The sequence below is a fragment of the Schistocerca americana genome, chromosome 3 (assembly GCF_021461395.2).
Source record: "Schistocerca americana isolate TAMUIC-IGC-003095 chromosome 3, iqSchAmer2.1, whole genome shotgun sequence".
NCBI lineage: Eukaryota > Metazoa > Arthropoda > Insecta > Orthoptera > Acrididae > Schistocerca > Schistocerca americana.
The window spans coordinates 123,096,800-123,113,500 of record NC_060121.1 but is presented as its reverse complement, the minus strand read 5'-3'; the positions used below and the strand labels follow the sequence as shown (position 1 = coordinate 123,113,500).

Sequence of the window (16,701 nt, the reverse complement as noted above, 5' to 3'; positions counted from 1 at the left end):
ACAAAAACATGAACGTGTGGTGGTCAGGCCAATCAGTCATTGGGGATCACACCCACATCAAACTTTCATGTCGTGCTGTCCAGGTGGGTGCTGCGGTTGCTGTTCCTATGCTTGCACGAGTTTGTTTGACATGGCCCCAATTCCCAATGACTGATGAGCCCAACCACCACAATTACATTTTCATAATTGTTTGGTGGTACCAGAAGCTGAAGCTTTAAGCTTCATAACTGGTCATGGAATAAATTAAGAGAATTACTAGCAACTGAAGTGGATTTTTATTCTACAACTATGTTCCTCAGTTGCAGATGTTCACCTGATCAATAATTTTTTATTGGTAAATACATTTTTCACACCATTGCAACTCTAAGTGCCTTTTACAATTTTTTTCTTCCCTAAGTTCTTTCTAGGATATTTTGGCCATTGGGTGAAACTGCAGTCCAACAACCAATTTTAGTAATATCATATAAATTAGACTGCTTTGTAGTCCGCATTTCTCTTTTATATGCACATTTTTCTTTTCTTTTCTTGTTTTTTTGGTAATCTGGAAGAAAGATAATGGAATTTCCATTTCCTCCTCCTGAAAACTGGCCAGTCTGATCAATTTAATGAGTCAGAAAGGAGTTTACAGCTTTGAAATTACAGATAATTTTTTTTGAGATAACTTACAGAATTGGTAGATGCATCATTTTATAGCAAGCAACCTCAAGTTTCACATAAAAGTGCCAAGTGCCATTTTGGTTCAACGTGATTACCATTTGTGACACAACAGACATCCAACCGGTACTCAATTTCTTCTCACATTTGTTGCATCAAATTGGGCGTAACTTGTGCAAGAGCAGTATAGATTCAGTTTTTCAGGTCACTAAGCTTTTTGGTAGGGGAGGAACATACACACGGTCTTTAAAGAAACACCAGATAAATAAATACAGTGGTGACTAGACTGTGGTGCAAAGTAGCCACACAACTGGCCCTTCAAGACCAATCCACCGATCTGGGAAGTGATTATCGAGGAAGCCTCAAACTTCCGTAAGGAAATGAGGTGGTGCACTGTTTTGCTGATTGTAAACCATGCCACCTCAGTCATCTTCATTGATCTGGGGAATTAAAAAGTTTTCAAGCATATCCAGATACACAACACCGGTGACAGTTTTCTTGAAGAAGAAAGGGCTTTACACTTTCAATTTGCTAAGAGTGTAAAACACATTAATTCTGGGGCTGCCATGAATGTGTTCCAGTGTTGCATGTGGATTTTTACTGCCTCATATTCTCAGGTTGTGTGTGTTCACCATGCCACTGATATGAAATGCTGACTCATTGCTGAAGATTCTTGTGTTCAGAAATGTATCATTGTTCTCCATCTGGTGCGACATTTCCACACATTGTTCTCTATCTGGTGCAACATTTCCACACAGAATTCCTCACGAGCAACCTTATCTGCATCACTAATGTGGTGTGCCACTGTCAATCTATATGGTTTGAAGTGTAAACATCAACACAGTACTCGCCAAACAGTCTTTTGTGGAATACCAGTCTCGTGAGGCACACGTCACATCGATTTTTGGGGACTGTGGGCAAAGCGCTCCCCAACCTTTTCAACATAATCAACACACAGGCAACCTGGTGATTTATCATGTCGCAATGATCAATCCGTCTCAACAAAATTCTTGAGCCAAGAATAATTGTAGGCCTGCTTGGACTTTCTTTAGTGTATTCAGTGCGAAATTTAGGCCAAACAGCTGTTGCAGAGTTCATTTCATGAAGCCAAAACACACAGCAAGCAAGCTCTGGACCAGTGAAAGCAGCCATTTTAACTGTGCACTTGCTGACATACATGGTGGAGCAATGGGGAACTGATTCACTACACGAATCAAACTTGAGGTTGTTCACTACATGACACATCTAATCATTCAGTAAGCTCTCAATAAATTTCTATATCGTTCCATAGTTGTAAAGTCCTTTTTGACTTGGCCTGTATAAGTAATTCAATGAAATATGGTACATGCAAAGTGGTCTCCCAATATAGTAAGTAAATTCTATCCCGTGATATGTGATGAACAGAGACAGAACTGTGAAGCTACATGTCTTATATTGCCAGTTATCTGATTTACAGTACTTTCCACAAAGAAAATAAGCTCTTTAAACATTTGAAGTTTTCCATATTATTTTCTGTAATTTGGAATTTCAAGTGAAGTGTCGCAAGCTTTCCACTCATTGCCAAACAAACTACCGTTGTTCCACTGATAGTCAATTTCATTCTCTCAAATTCTGCTTGTCAATTCAACTCTACTTTTTTCTCTCCTTACAGCCCCATCTTAATTATTACACCATCAGCAAATACATAGGACCCTTTCTTATACTGTTTAAACAAGTGCTTGTAGTACTACAATTTCAAACAAACTTTATGTCTTTCCCTGGCACTGGGTGGGGCTCTCAATTTCTTACAAATACATGTGAGATCATTTGCTACTTCCTTATGCCATAGATAGTGGCACAAGAAATATCATGCACAATATCTATGCTGATGTGCTAGGTGGTAATATCATGTTTACACTCAGAGTAACCCCCGCAAAAGCTGCAAAGTTATATTGTACATACTATGCACAGGAACACTGCTAATAGTTTGTAGAAAGTGCAGTCAATCTTCTCTCTGTCTGTGAGTGAAACAAAGAGGATCTAATGGCATGTTCACCTGAACTATTCAATCATTATTCGGAGTAAACAACAATATTACAACAGTCGGCAGATTCGCTCAATGTGTACAAATGTTTTAGTCTAACTGAACAGTTAATGAGCTATTGCTTTCTTACCATTTTTGGTGGTGGTGTATCCATCGTAATGTTCACCATATTTACGTCAATTCCAGATTGAGCCAATGCAACAAGTTTCAGTGCAACAAAGAAACCATCTTTGTTGAGAAATCCTTTTCCAGCTGGATCAGCAAGACTCCAGACTCTGCTTAAAACAACATCTGATAAACCAGACTTTTTCAAGAATTTTGCAGCTTGTAAGGCTCCTATGGTTCCATCACTGGAGTGTTCAACCTGTAACAAAATCAATAACAGGTTCTGAATAATAAGTGATGAAATGGTCTATATTAATTTGCTCTGGCACAGCCAATACTATAAAGAACAGAATTCATACGGTAATCATTAAAATTATTGGGTTGAAATAGACATACACTCGCCACATTTCAAGTGTTCAGTTACACAGCACAGTAGCTGCTATACCAAACACATTTAGACTAGAAGACTTCCCCACAGTTAATGTTATTTCTTTAAAGCAATGACACAAACAAATAACAAAAAAGTCTTGAAAAGGTGACCGAAAATAGTCTACCTCAAGCAGAATTTGACTAATATCCCCTGGGTGTGGTTGGAATAAACGTAAAATTTGTTGGTCGCTAATGTATCACTTCATGTATAAAAATAATTAGCTATATATAAAAACAAAGATGAGGTGACTTACCGAACGAAAGCGCTGGCAGGTCGATAGACACACAAACACAAACATACACACAAAATTCAAGCTTTCGCAACAAACTGTTGCCTTATCAGGAAAGAGGGAAGGAGAGGGGAAGACGAAAGGAAGTGGGTTTTAAGGGAGAGGGTAAGGAGTCATTCCAATCCCGGGAGCGGAAAGACTTACCTTTGGGGGAAAAAAGGACAGGTATACACTGGCACACACGCACATATCCATCCACACATACAGCCACAAGCAGACATATTTAAAGATTTGGTCTTTAAATATGTCTGCTTGTGGCTGTATGTGTGGATGGATATGTGCGTGTGTGCCAGTGTATACCTGTCCTTTTTTTCCCCAAAGGTAAGTCTTTCCACTCCCGGGATTGGAATGACTCCTTACCCTCTCCCTTAAAACCCACTTCCTTTCGTCTTCCCCTCTCCTTCCCTCTTTCCTGATGAGGCAACAGTTTGTTGCGAAAGCTTGAATTTTGTGTGTATGTTTGTGTGTCTATCGACCTGCCAGCGCTTTCGTTCGGTAAGTCACCTCATCTTTGTTTTTATATATAATTTTTCCCACGTGGAATGTTTCCTTCTATTATAAAAATAATTAGCTATTAACATATGCAACACTACTGCTAAAACTTAGGTACCTAAATGTTTCTTAGTGTAACACTGCCACTAAATTCCCAAAAGACAGAATCATCTCAATGTATGTAATGAAGTCAAAACCAAGAAATATAATTGATATCATTTGCGCAAGAGTATAGACTACAGCTAATGCACAATTTAGAACATGTGTCAGTGTTTTTCCAGTTAAGGAAATAACCAAAAGTAAGTACTGAAGGAATAAAGGGCTCCGTATATCCCCTCTCTTGAAATACAAACGCTGTTGAATAAAAGTTGATTTATTTGCCAACACGCAGTTCCTGAGTGTGGGCAGGGGAAGAAGTCTTCCTTTGGACAAACATAAATTTAAACACACTTTTTGGTTATATTTATTTTTGTGTTGCTTGCTTTTCAAATAGAATGATGTCTCATTTTCTATATTTTACTTTGCGCAAGTCTTGAAATGTGTGTGCTTGTGTTTCCTCAAAAGTTTGTATGGTTTTTATTCAGTTTTAAGAAATTGTAATTAATGTACTATTAATGTGTTTATTTGGTATTGTACAGTTCAATTTAGGTATATAGGTGAATATAATTTATCAGAATCAGATGTAGGTCTCCTTTTGCATATTGTTTGAAGTTTGTGAGATGCTGTCAGTACTAGTTTGGTGGAGATCATGGAGTTGACTTTATCGTGAAGATATTGATACCAGCTTTATGTTAAAATTGGCTTGTTATTTCACTTTTCTGCAGCTACTGGCACTTCATGGTGGTTATCTTGAAGTTCAGTTTAACTGTATACATAAAATGAAGAAAACTATGCTACTTTAAGTTGCAATTTAGAGCTGTCAGAAATGATGTATGGTACTGAACAGTTTCATATTTTTGGTGAGTGCATTAAATAAATTATGGTAAACAACATCAGCGACTGCCAATTTCAGTTACTTGGCCCCCCTCTTGGATCAATTTCTGTTGTTACCCATGAATGATAACAATTCTAACATGACTTTTAGACATCTAGTTGATTCTGTATAAATTAATTAGCTTCCGGAGACAGTAGCCATGTGTGCATGAATTGTTGCACGAATGTGTGAGAATTCTACTTCTGAGAAGACTTTGGCCGAAAGTTTGAATATGTTTAGTGTTCCTTTCCTTGTGCCTGCCTGTGACTCAATGCCTCCTTTATGCGACGAACAGCAATCTATCCTTTTCGTACTGTTGGTTCATACTGGACTTTCCATGGTTTGAATTTATGCTCTGACAACAATACATGGATAGCTGATATATACGGATGCGTAATAAAACTGAATGAGGATGAAAGGTCACAAAAACAATAGTTTGCTGCCATCTGAATATGTACACTATCAACATACAGCTCATGGTACCCATTGAAAAGTACTCCCACAACAGTTAATTGGAAAGAAAAAATTAAGATAGATTCTTCTCTACTAGTGAATACAGTTTCTGTGGATATGCATAATTAACACCAAAGTAGACTGTTGTTTCCCTTATATGTAGAACATTAATAGGGACCTTACACCATGACAAGCCATGACCTTAAACCTAACTGGCATCACTACCTTTGTGACGGGAAAAAGCACTAAACAAAACAACAATATCCAAGGTACAACTGGAATTATGATCAGTCAACCACACCCAAATTTATTCCTCTGTTTTTTTGAATCTTTATAGAATACAGATGATAAAAGAACTGGAAAATGGAAGGCTAAGACTGCCTTATTGTTCCACCATACATTGACTGCATTCGCATATCGACAGATGAAAACTGACTTCAAACGCTGCCTCAAAATGCAAAAGAACTTTCAATGTTATGAAGTGATCTATAGATGACAGAATATGTTGTCTCAGTTTTGGGGTTGTTTAACACGAATATGGAGGGAAATCAAGCAACCAGATAAAAATCTTCATCAGATATAATTGTCAAAAGACATTAACATTTTCCTACTTTGTGTCCACTTCCTTGCTACTTTAGTTATTGACAAGAAATCTGTCAGCATACCATATCTTATGTACCTTTGCTGCTTTGTCCTCCTTTCCCTTCATAGAAAAAATATCAAACACATCAAATATTCCAAATTAATCTTTCACTCGCAATGGAGTGTTTGTTATTTTCAAACTCCTTGGCAAATTAAAACTGTGTGCTACACTGAGGTGCGAAAAATTTTATGGTGCTTTGCAAGAATGTTCCTAGAAATCAACAGAAGTTGGTAATAAGAGAACATAACATTAATAAATCATACTCACCTGACTGAAGTATGCCTCGTAAACTGAGTTATGATTACCAGCCACCTAAAAGAGAGAGAAAAAAATAATGTTTAACTCTCCTTACTATATCAACAACACAAACTTTTCCTATTCTTTGGTACAAATTTCTGAAAATAATTCACAAGATTGTCAGATACATAGGTGTTTTCCCCTGATATTCTAGTTTGATGATCCTGTGACAACTATCGCCTTTATATAAAAAAAGTTGTCAAAATGGAACACTAGGTTAGTGGGCTTGACACAGTATCAGCAAGAACATCGCAGTAAAACACATTCCTCAAAGGAAATTTCAACAACTGAGAAGTAGCCCAATTAATCTATGGCACTATCGCTTACTTCTACTTATGTACTTACTCTGCAAACAACTGTGAAGCCCATAGCAGAGGGCACTTAGCACGGTATCATGTTATGTTTTTGGAAGCGGATGAATATTCGATATGGCTCAGCCTTTCACCAGTGACATAGGAATATTGCAGCAAACGCCGTAAACAATATGGTGACTACAGCATAATATCAGCAGCAATTTTTTTTCAAACAGGCTCATCTACAGATAAGTGTGTACCCACATCCAGGTTTTTTTCAGATTCACATTTGTTGGCTCCACAAATGCACAACCAAACTGTCACCTTCCAACGCAATCTAGCCTTGAGCTAAGGCTACAGTTCAGTCTGACACCACATTCAGTCTTACTGTTTCCTTTCCTATGGGAGCAATATGTAGCAGGATGAAGAATATCTACAGATTTTTTGCTTAACAATGATCCTTTAAATTTTTTAAGTAGGCTTTTGCGTGTCTTCTAAAGTCTGCCAATTCAAGTTTTCCAGCATCTCCATGACACTCTCTCATGAGCCAAACAAACCTGACCATTGTCAGTATCCCAATAATGAACCACACACAAGGTGATTACAGAAATGAGGAAATGTTTAAATAATTTAACCCACACAAATGTACTCATTGTGAATATCCCACATCGTCATGATTTACCACCCTGGTCATGGGTGAACCGCGAAATTAATGTTGCAAACGAGTGTATCACTGAAATATGCACTAACTTTAAGAATGGCGATATTGTAAACATAAACAGATTGGAGCGAAGGTTCCATACAGTCCATGGACTTCATTTAAATACACCAGGAAAGAAATTACTAGCCGAAAAAATATGTACTCGCATTTCGAAGAAGAGTGAAGAAAAAAGTATAAGTGACAAACAAACAGAGATTAAGAAGTGTTTTAGACGAGTTCCAAGCTGTGCCATCGGCCAAACGTGAATTACCAAGTGCTTCAAACCGATTAGGCAAAAAACAATCAAGTCGTCAGCCAAACGAAAATTACGAAATGGTTTAAACCGAAGACGAAAGATGTGGATGAAGCAAAACTTATACAAGCTCCAGAAGTTAACTCACCTGCTGATTGCCACCAGCGAACAGAAGCCACACACAAGAAACATACAGAAATTTTTTTAGGGTAAGTGCTGTATTAGAAATGCCATTAGATAAAGACTCAGAAACCATTTCAACTAAAGTTACTAAGTACCCAGATTTTGCTATACTACACCATAACGTTCAGTCACTCACAAATAAAATTTCCATGTTGGAAGCACTACTCCAGTATGCACTAAACATAGATATAATTTGCATTACTGAACATTGGCTACGAAATGACGAAGTAAAATTAACCTCAATCTCAGGATATAGATTAGCAAGTCATTTTAGCTAATGTTTTCCAAACATGGTGGCTCTGCTATCTTTGTGAAAGAACAAATAAAGTTCTGTGATGTCTGTAAAAATTATATTGACTCAATTGAAAAAGACTTTGAGCTTTCCATTACCAAACTGCCAGAGCTTAATTTCATAGTTATTAACATATACAGAGCACCAAGTGGAAACCTGTCAGTCTTCATGAATAAACTAGAGGTTCTGTTAAACAAGATCAGTACACTAAATATGAAGATAGTGCTTTGTGGGGATTTCAATATTGATTTTTCAAAAGACAGCAGCAGCAGAGATGCTTTGATAAACATGAGCCACAAATTCAATATGATCCCCACAATACACTGTCCAACAAGATTAACAGAATGCACAAATTCCATTATTGACCAAATATTCATCTCAGAAACAACTTACAGATTCACAAGCAGAGTACTGAGCATGGGTTATAGTGATCATGAGGCACAGCTGCTGTGTATAGAAATGCTAACAAGTAGCATCAGTTCCGGAAAAAAGAACCTTTTCTGAAGATAACATTAGAATTTTTAATCTCTTACTGGCGAAGGAAAACTGGGAAAGCATCGCCACTCAGAACAATGTTGATAGCATGTACATGAGTTTTCAGAGAATTGTTCACTATTTTAATGTAGCATTTCCAAAAGTAGTAAAAACAGTAAAACCTAACATTAATAAGCAATGGGTAACTATAGGCATAAAAATTTCCAGTGAGAGAAACAGATTTCTGCAGTACTCTTGTAAGAAATATAGAGTAACCCAAGAATTTGCAGATTATTCAAAAGCCTACAAAAGAATCTATGGTAGAGTAGTCAAAGAGGCAAAAATTATGTGGAATGACAATTTGATAAGAAACTCATCTAACAAAATGAGATCCACGTGGAGAGTTATAAAGAAAGAAACTTGTAGTTCAGTGCCAAAGAAAAAGAATGTATCATTAACACTAGAAGGCTCAAAAGTCACAGACCCAAATTCAGTTGTGGAAAAATTCAATGAATACTTCACCTCACTAGCTGAAGACCTCATTCAAGTACACTGTCAAGGACCAGTCCCAAGTTTCTCCAGCAAGTCAGTGACCTTCAATGCTTCTATGTATGTGTATGAAACAAACCCCAATGAAATTATAAGTAAAATTAAATCATTAAGCAATAAAATGTCAAGTGCTCTTGGTGAAGTACCTGATTTCATATTAAAAGCATATGCTCACCACATAGCAAACCCCTTGGCAAAAATTTTCAACCTCTCTTTAAAAACTGGTGTATTCCCAGATATTTTTAAAATAGCAAAAGTTTCACCACTGCTAAAAACAGGTTCTGAAAAAATATCAAACTACCGACCCGTGTCACAGTTAAGTTCCTTCTCAAAAATTCTAGAAAAACTCTTCTATAACAGGCTTTTAAGTTTCATAAATAAATATGCACCTCTTACAGTACAACAACATGGTTTTAGAAAGTCTAAATCTACACAGACAGCAATTTTCGAATTCTTAGACTGCATTTTAAAATCCCTTGATCAACATAAATTAGCTGCAGGTATTTTTCTAGATCTATCAAAAGCCTTCGATGTCCTGGACCATAACATTCTGCTCGAAAAATTAGAAAGACGAGGAGTAATAGGTGTAGCACATAGCTGGTTGTGTTCATACCTAAAAAACTGCAGGCAGAAAGTATCACTTCAGTATGAATTCAACAAAATGAATAAAACAAGAAACAACTCCTTTCTTTCTAGGGAATTACCAATAAAATATGGTGTACCACAGGGCCCAATCCTAGGTTCACTACTCTTCTTGATTTATGTGGACGACTTAGTTGAATAGAGGAGTCCCACAAAAACTATCCTGTTTGCCGATGACACCAGCATATTGCTCACTGTATCCAGTCCAGAAACTTTGTGGTACACAGCAGAAAGTTCTATGAAAAGACTCTGAGTGGTTCACAAAAAACAAACTCATTATAAATACTGAAAAAAATGTGTGTGTTGATTTTCATTTAATTCCTCCAACTAATCAAATGTCTATTCAAGCCCAATTAAAAAATGATCCCCTAGAAAATGTAAGTGTCACAAAATTCTTGGGTCTTTGGGTTCAGCAAGACTTAAAGTGGGACACACATATAAATAACTTGTGTAGAAAACTATCTTCTGTGTGCTATGGCCTAAGAATTTTAAAGGCTACAACAAGCAAAACAACAGTACTGCAGGCATACTATGTACAGTTCCACTCACTAATCCGATATGGGATCATTTTCTGGGGATACTCAACTCACAGTGTAAAGGTTTTTAGAATGCAAAAAAGAGCTTTAAGAATAATTTGTGGCCTTAAAAAGATGGAGTCCTGTAAATTCCATTTCACTGAGCTTGGTGTTGTAAATGTTCCAAGTTTATTCATTTATGAAACTATCTTGTTCACTAGGGACCACCTCCTGAAAACAGGCAAACTGCTACAGAACAAAAGGGCACACAACCATAGTACCAGAAGGGAATCAAATATACATCAAAAATATCACAGAACAACCACCTATCTGAGGAGCATAATTAACATTGGTGTAATACTACACAATAACATACCAGAGGAAATAAAAAATACTACTCATCCAATATTTAAAGCTAAACTAAAGGCATTTCTAATAAAGCACTGTTTCTATTCTGTCAGAGAATTTCTGAATAAGTAACAAAATTAACTGTAGTAGGTACCTAATTTTAATTGATAATACTATGTATTATTGTAACTTATCTTTGACCTGTCCAATATCAATTGTACAATTTGTGCTATATGATAAAACTGGACCAATAAAAAATCAAATCAAATCAAAGTCTGCGACTGACCTTACCTATGACTGAGCGTAAGGAATCTGTCCATTTAATGCCACTACAAACTGCTGCACGCATATATTTGCACGAATTGCTTCATTATTTTTCCCCCTTTTCTGATTTTTTTTTCTTTTTGTGAAGTCCAAAATTTTACGTTTCCGTACACTTAAAGAAGTGGCCAAACTTTGTATAACTTTGAAATCTTATCAAGCTCTGGGTCAATACTGTATAGCTTTAATTAAATAGTATTTCATTACAGATAAGTGAATCATATTGAATCGTGTGTGAAAATCCCAGATGTTTTTGAAACTGTTTGCCTTTCATTAGTACACAACATGAACAGGAATGCTCTCGAAACACTTCGACGGTGCATGTCAAAGGCAACTACTTCTTCTGCTCCTGACTCTCCAGCCAAGATAATATTCTGTGTCCTGCTTTCCAAGACCCATAAACCCAGTAACAAATTTTGTTTGCAACCCCATGCAACCAAACTTTTATTCATAAATTTTAGTGTGGTAATGAATAAAGTACTTTTCAAATGCTAAGAAATACGGCCACTTGATTTCCTTGAGTCATTACTTTGAAGATGTCCTGGGAGAAAACCACAAGCTGGTTTCATGTGATCAATGTTTTCAGAATTAACAGTGGTTGGGATGGAGAAAATAAGCCTGTTCAAGATATCTCACTATGTTTGATCTCAGATTATGTTACTAGGCTTCTACAACAGATGGCTGTTACATCAGATCTGAAAGCAGTTTTGCAGGTTACTTCTGTTACCTTTCTTGTAGACCAGTATAATTCTTCTTCCACCCATTGGGTACAGTTTTTTGTTCAAGGGCTGTACAGTGTATTATGGTCAGGACTAGTTTAAGGCCCAAATGACACATTCTATCACTTCGGGTGCCACAACTTTAAGATTTCTACATACGATGTATCACAATTACTAGCTTTCGCATGGGACGTCAAGTTAAGGGCATCCAAGTGCAAGATTTGTATACAGTGCTGCGTAATCCATGTCGAAGCAAAAACTGACATGGGTGAAAGAAAAGAGGGAAAGGGGGAGTGTGATGCCAAATGATATGTCAATTGTAAGTAAAAATGTTCTTGATCTAGCCTAGATTAAAACGGGAGCTAACTTGGCCACAAATTCTGTATAAATCAGATAACAGATCCCATCAGGGCCTGCAACTTTGCTCAGTTATTACAACTTTAACTGTTTCTCGATGCAAGAGACACTAGTATCTATACCATTTTTCTTTGCAGTGGTGGGAGAACTAAAGTGGGGCAGTAACTTACATCTGTATCTTTCTTGGTCATAAAATATTTTAAAATAGATTTCAACATTTCTGCTTTTGCTTTGCTATGCTACCTTTGATTCTATTTCCTGCGTCTTCTTGCGCCTCGATAGTAAATTCTGGTGCCAATGACGGCCTTTACTTACAATCAGATTTTCCCTGGGTTTCATGAGACTTTTCATAAGATTCTACTACAGTAGCCACGGAAGTTTTATTGTTTCCATCTTGACAACCAAATGAGTTTCATTCAGCATCCCTTCTCTAATTATGCCCATAGGCTTTGTTTTACACCTACTATGCAGATGGCACAATTTCTCTCAAAGAGTGTGCCATTTTCCTTTTATGTCAATCTTACTACACGGACAAGGGACTTCCGCTGATGATACATATGAGAAAAAGTACCACCACAGCTGTATCTTGAGAAAGTCTTTATTCTATCATGACTAGTTTCAGCGGCACATTACCGCCATCCTCAGGCGCCACCACTGCCAAAAAAATATTCGATTTCCTTGACGCATTTACTGTGGGATCCTTGACACTAGCACACCTGGGCTAGCTTACATCAGGAGTCTACACTTAACACAGTGTTTCTTTTGCAGTCACTGTAGATCATGGATGGTCCCTCCTTGCTTGAATTGTTCTACTAGACACAGTTCTTTAAAGAACTGTGAGGCAGTCATTACTTACAGGATTTTTGAGCACACACTGCATTACATGAATAACATGAAACAGCCAACAAACTAGTGATTTTGGCTACTTGTCATAGTGCTACTGCCAACAGTATGCCCTTGCTTCTCTCTGACAAAACACTGGTCTACTTGAATTATAACCATCTGAGATTAACAAGTTTCAGCCTATTTTACAGCTTTCAAGAATAGTGTTAGCCTTCAAAAACTCTGCTCTTCTGCAAATGACTAATATAAATATGGGTTAAACAATTAATAACAAGCAATTTAAGCAAATATTCAAAGACATAATTAATTAAGTAATAGCCTCTTGCTATCAAATGGATTGATCCTGTCCCAAAAGGATAATTTATGACGTGTGAATTTTGCACTGTCACAAATAGACTCATTTCTGACATGAACTAAAATAATTGGGAACAGCTGACAATACAATAACTTTTCTTATATGCAGACATCAGTGGTTTTGATCACAATACAAAAGAGCAACCAACTGAAGAAGCAATACCCTATTTTTCCCTTCAAGTGATAGCATTCCTCCTAATTTAGTACACCATATTAAGCTGGCAACTAGGTAGCATAGTGATATTTTCTTGTTCGTATAGAGTATAGATTAAGTTTCTACAAGATGCCCCTTTTTGTGCTTGTGTATGCCTTGACTCATTACACATCCCTCAATGTAGATCTGGATGGGATCTACAAACATGTCGAATGAATAGATGAATGTTATATTTGATAACTTGGTTTGGGACATGCTCATAATTTAAAATATAAGTGATCGGGCTTCCACAGAAATATATTTCAGCAGTGAACAATTAAAAACAGAAGTTGTTTGTGAATAGTTGCGGGCAGAGCTACAATTACTTGCAGAATGCTGTAGAAAAACAGTCTAATAAAGTCAATTCAAATATTACAGTGGTGCAAGAGCTTGCACCAAGAATTCTCATATCCAATTTGATTATGATGCTGACATGGTTGTCTATGCCTGTCTGCCACTTTAAGCACATACAGTTTTTATGAGAGTTTACATAGTACGCAATGAAAGACAAAGATTGATCACAAAAATTACTTCATCTAATGTCCTTCCAGCAGCATTCAAGAAAATAGCAGTCTGCCTCCCACGTTTATATCGTATGACGATTACATTCAGAGAAAACGGTACTCTCAACTGCAACTCAGTTGTGAGGCTGCGACTAACTGTAGTATCAATCGCAATGCATTATTCGCGATTTTCATTATTTGTTTACCTGATCTCCATATAAAATCAGCGAAGGGGTTCTTTTACTATCTATTACTATTACACAAAGCATCAACCGAAAACTTAGCTTCATTCACGCCGGTGACAGTTCGTGATTTAAGTCTTAAAATGCATTTCCACAAATATAATGCTTTATTGGTAGTTTTCGTTGTAGTAGACGTTCAGAACGTAAATTCAACAAGTCTGCTGCAAAACCAAGCAACAAGATTACGTTATCTTGCAATACGATACCAGTCCCGTTTTGTGTTACATTACTGAAACAACATGAACTCGCGTGGTCCAATGAACCCTTTGGCGATTACAAACACACAAAAATTTTCAAAAATGACGACCTTACAATTAAATTGTTTCACGATTCTAAGCTCTGAACTGAAATTTGTGTCATTCAACTAAGACACATTCGTGGTCTCGCGTCCGATTCATGCACGCAAATTCTGTCAAGCTAAAAAAGAAACATCAAAACTATGAACATGCAAATCTCTGTTACCTCATAGGAACGAAGATTCATCACTAAAACTTACAGTAGAACAAAAATTCCGCACAACCTTTTGGTTAGGGGTGTGCCTGTCAACATTCGCTCTCCGAAGTAAATATTAAATGACAGATAAATACTGCAGCTCCTTAGCCAACGTTAGTGTGTCTTACTTGCTCGAAACAGCAGTCAGCATTGACCAGAGTACTTTTCTTCTGAACAAAACTTAAATCTACCCAATCACATAGGCAAAATATAGCTGCAGCTACTCGTTTAGCACTCCAATACGCAATCAGGTCTATGCAATATTTGAGATATTCAGTCAGAAGTCTAAATACCGATGAAAAAGCGTTCAGAAACTCCACGAGGATAAGATAAATATAATTTAACGTCGTTACGTTAAGAACAGCTCCAACTCTACCTGTGTTGGAGACGGCAACGACGCCATCTTCTTGAATACTACTGAAGTAACGTGATTGGTTGTAGTATACAGCATTCACCAATCGGAAGGACAATCAATAAAACGTCATTTTTGCAACTCCGGCGCAGTATTGAATACCAAATAATGCGCTCAAATTTAAACTTGTATTAGTTGTGGAATAATAGCACAGCCAAAACTATTGATTGTCCTAGTTCTTTGAGCTAGGCTGAAAGTCTGTAATCCAATGAACAGTCTCACTACAGACCTATAACATTATCGAGATCAATTACTCTATTGGTTTGGCGTGACACCTGCGTAAAGGAATGGATTTTTGTGTACTGTTAATTCCCTAAGTTAACAACCTCCCTATTTCACATAGGTGAGCCAATATAAAGTCAAAATGTTCCGTATTTCAGAGGAAAATTGTGCTCAAAAGTTGGAATTCTTACTTCGATTTTCTAGATAACGTGGAGCGCGCTTCCCACCATCCGTGGCGAAAGCGCCCACACGAGACTATTTTTACGATTACATTTACCGTAGAGAATTGCATTCAATGTTACTCGTTCTATTTATAGCACAAACATCCTCAGACAAAAAACGATTAGAAAAAACGCTGTCTACTAAAGCGAAACGGCATGCGGCTTTATGGCCGTGCTTAGAATTTCAAATGTTATTGCGCCCAATTTATTTTTGTGTATAGGATTTTGTTTCATCCATTTCAGTTATCGAATACGTGCATTCTATTCTACCAACCACCATAAATATTTACTTTCGTGTAATTAATAACTGACTAAACTTTAAAGCGAACTGTATTTTTAAGTAGATTGTTAGATGAAAACATTTGGTCTTCGTGTAACTTGCGGGTAACTTTTAAAAACAGCTTAAATTGTGTGTCCTTTGTGCAGAAGCTAAGAGGAAAAACAAGCTGTGATGTGCTGTACATCACTGCACTAAATTGCTACTCGACCTTGTTGCCATTATGACAAGTTTCAACAAAGGAACAAATTGTTAACTTTCCTTGACGTATTCGTCGATGACCAACCGAATAGATCTACGACATGTACCCGCACTCACAGTACGTACCGTTTAACGAGAGACCGTACCAACTTTTCATATTTCCCGCCTCAATGTCTTACCTTACGACTTTCACAAAAATTGAGGTTTTCAATCGTAACGAAAATTGAAGATACACTTTAAAAATGAATCATAAACTATTTTATTGCTCTCCCTAACCGTAATCTGTTACTAGGATACCAGTAATTTGTGCCACTCTAAAATCGTATCTTTCGATACCAAGAATCGATTTGTACAGTTGTGCGCCGTCACACTCGTAATCGGAGTTTCAGCTGATAGGGTCGAACTGTTCTTTATATACAGGAAAAAGCCAAACCACAGTCCGCCATCAGTGTCTCGTGTGTGTGACGTCGTTTTGTGTTTTTAGTGTCCGCCGTCACGCTTCTACGTTCACTTGTGCCGTCGGATTCATCAGTGTTATATGTGCGCCGTGCCAACGTGTTTTCAGTGTTGTCCTCGTCGAGTGTGAACGGCTCCGTGTTTTTTGTGTATCTGTGGCCACTATTTTTTGCCCGTCACTATGTTAATTCCAATTCCCCATTCTTGTACTGTTACTGTCAACACTACGGCTGAAGAGCGGCGTAGCATGCCGCTGACAGCCTACCTGATTGTTCAGGTA

The 16,701-nt window shown here is 37.2% G+C and overlaps 1 protein-coding gene across 3 annotated transcripts in view; it reads right to left on the bottom strand.

Moving 5' to 3' along the window:
• The window catches only part of LOC124605260 (epidermal growth factor receptor substrate 15-like 1), a 183,136-nt gene extending 168,101 nt beyond the window's left edge, over positions 1 to 15,035 (bottom strand). For all 3 annotated transcript variants that reach the window (XM_047136819.1, XM_047136820.1, XM_047136821.1), the window contains exons 1-3: positions 15,009 to 15,035; positions 6,330 to 6,374; positions 2,808 to 3,041 (exon numbers count right to left, since the gene is read on the bottom strand). In XM_047136819.1, coding sequence (XP_046992775.1) covers positions 2,808 to 3,041; positions 6,330 to 6,374; positions 15,009 to 15,035 — 306 coding nt within the window. The remainder of the gene's footprint in view (positions 1 to 2,807; positions 3,042 to 6,329; positions 6,375 to 15,008) is intronic.
• Positions 15,036 to 16,701: the final 1,666 nt, after the last annotated feature.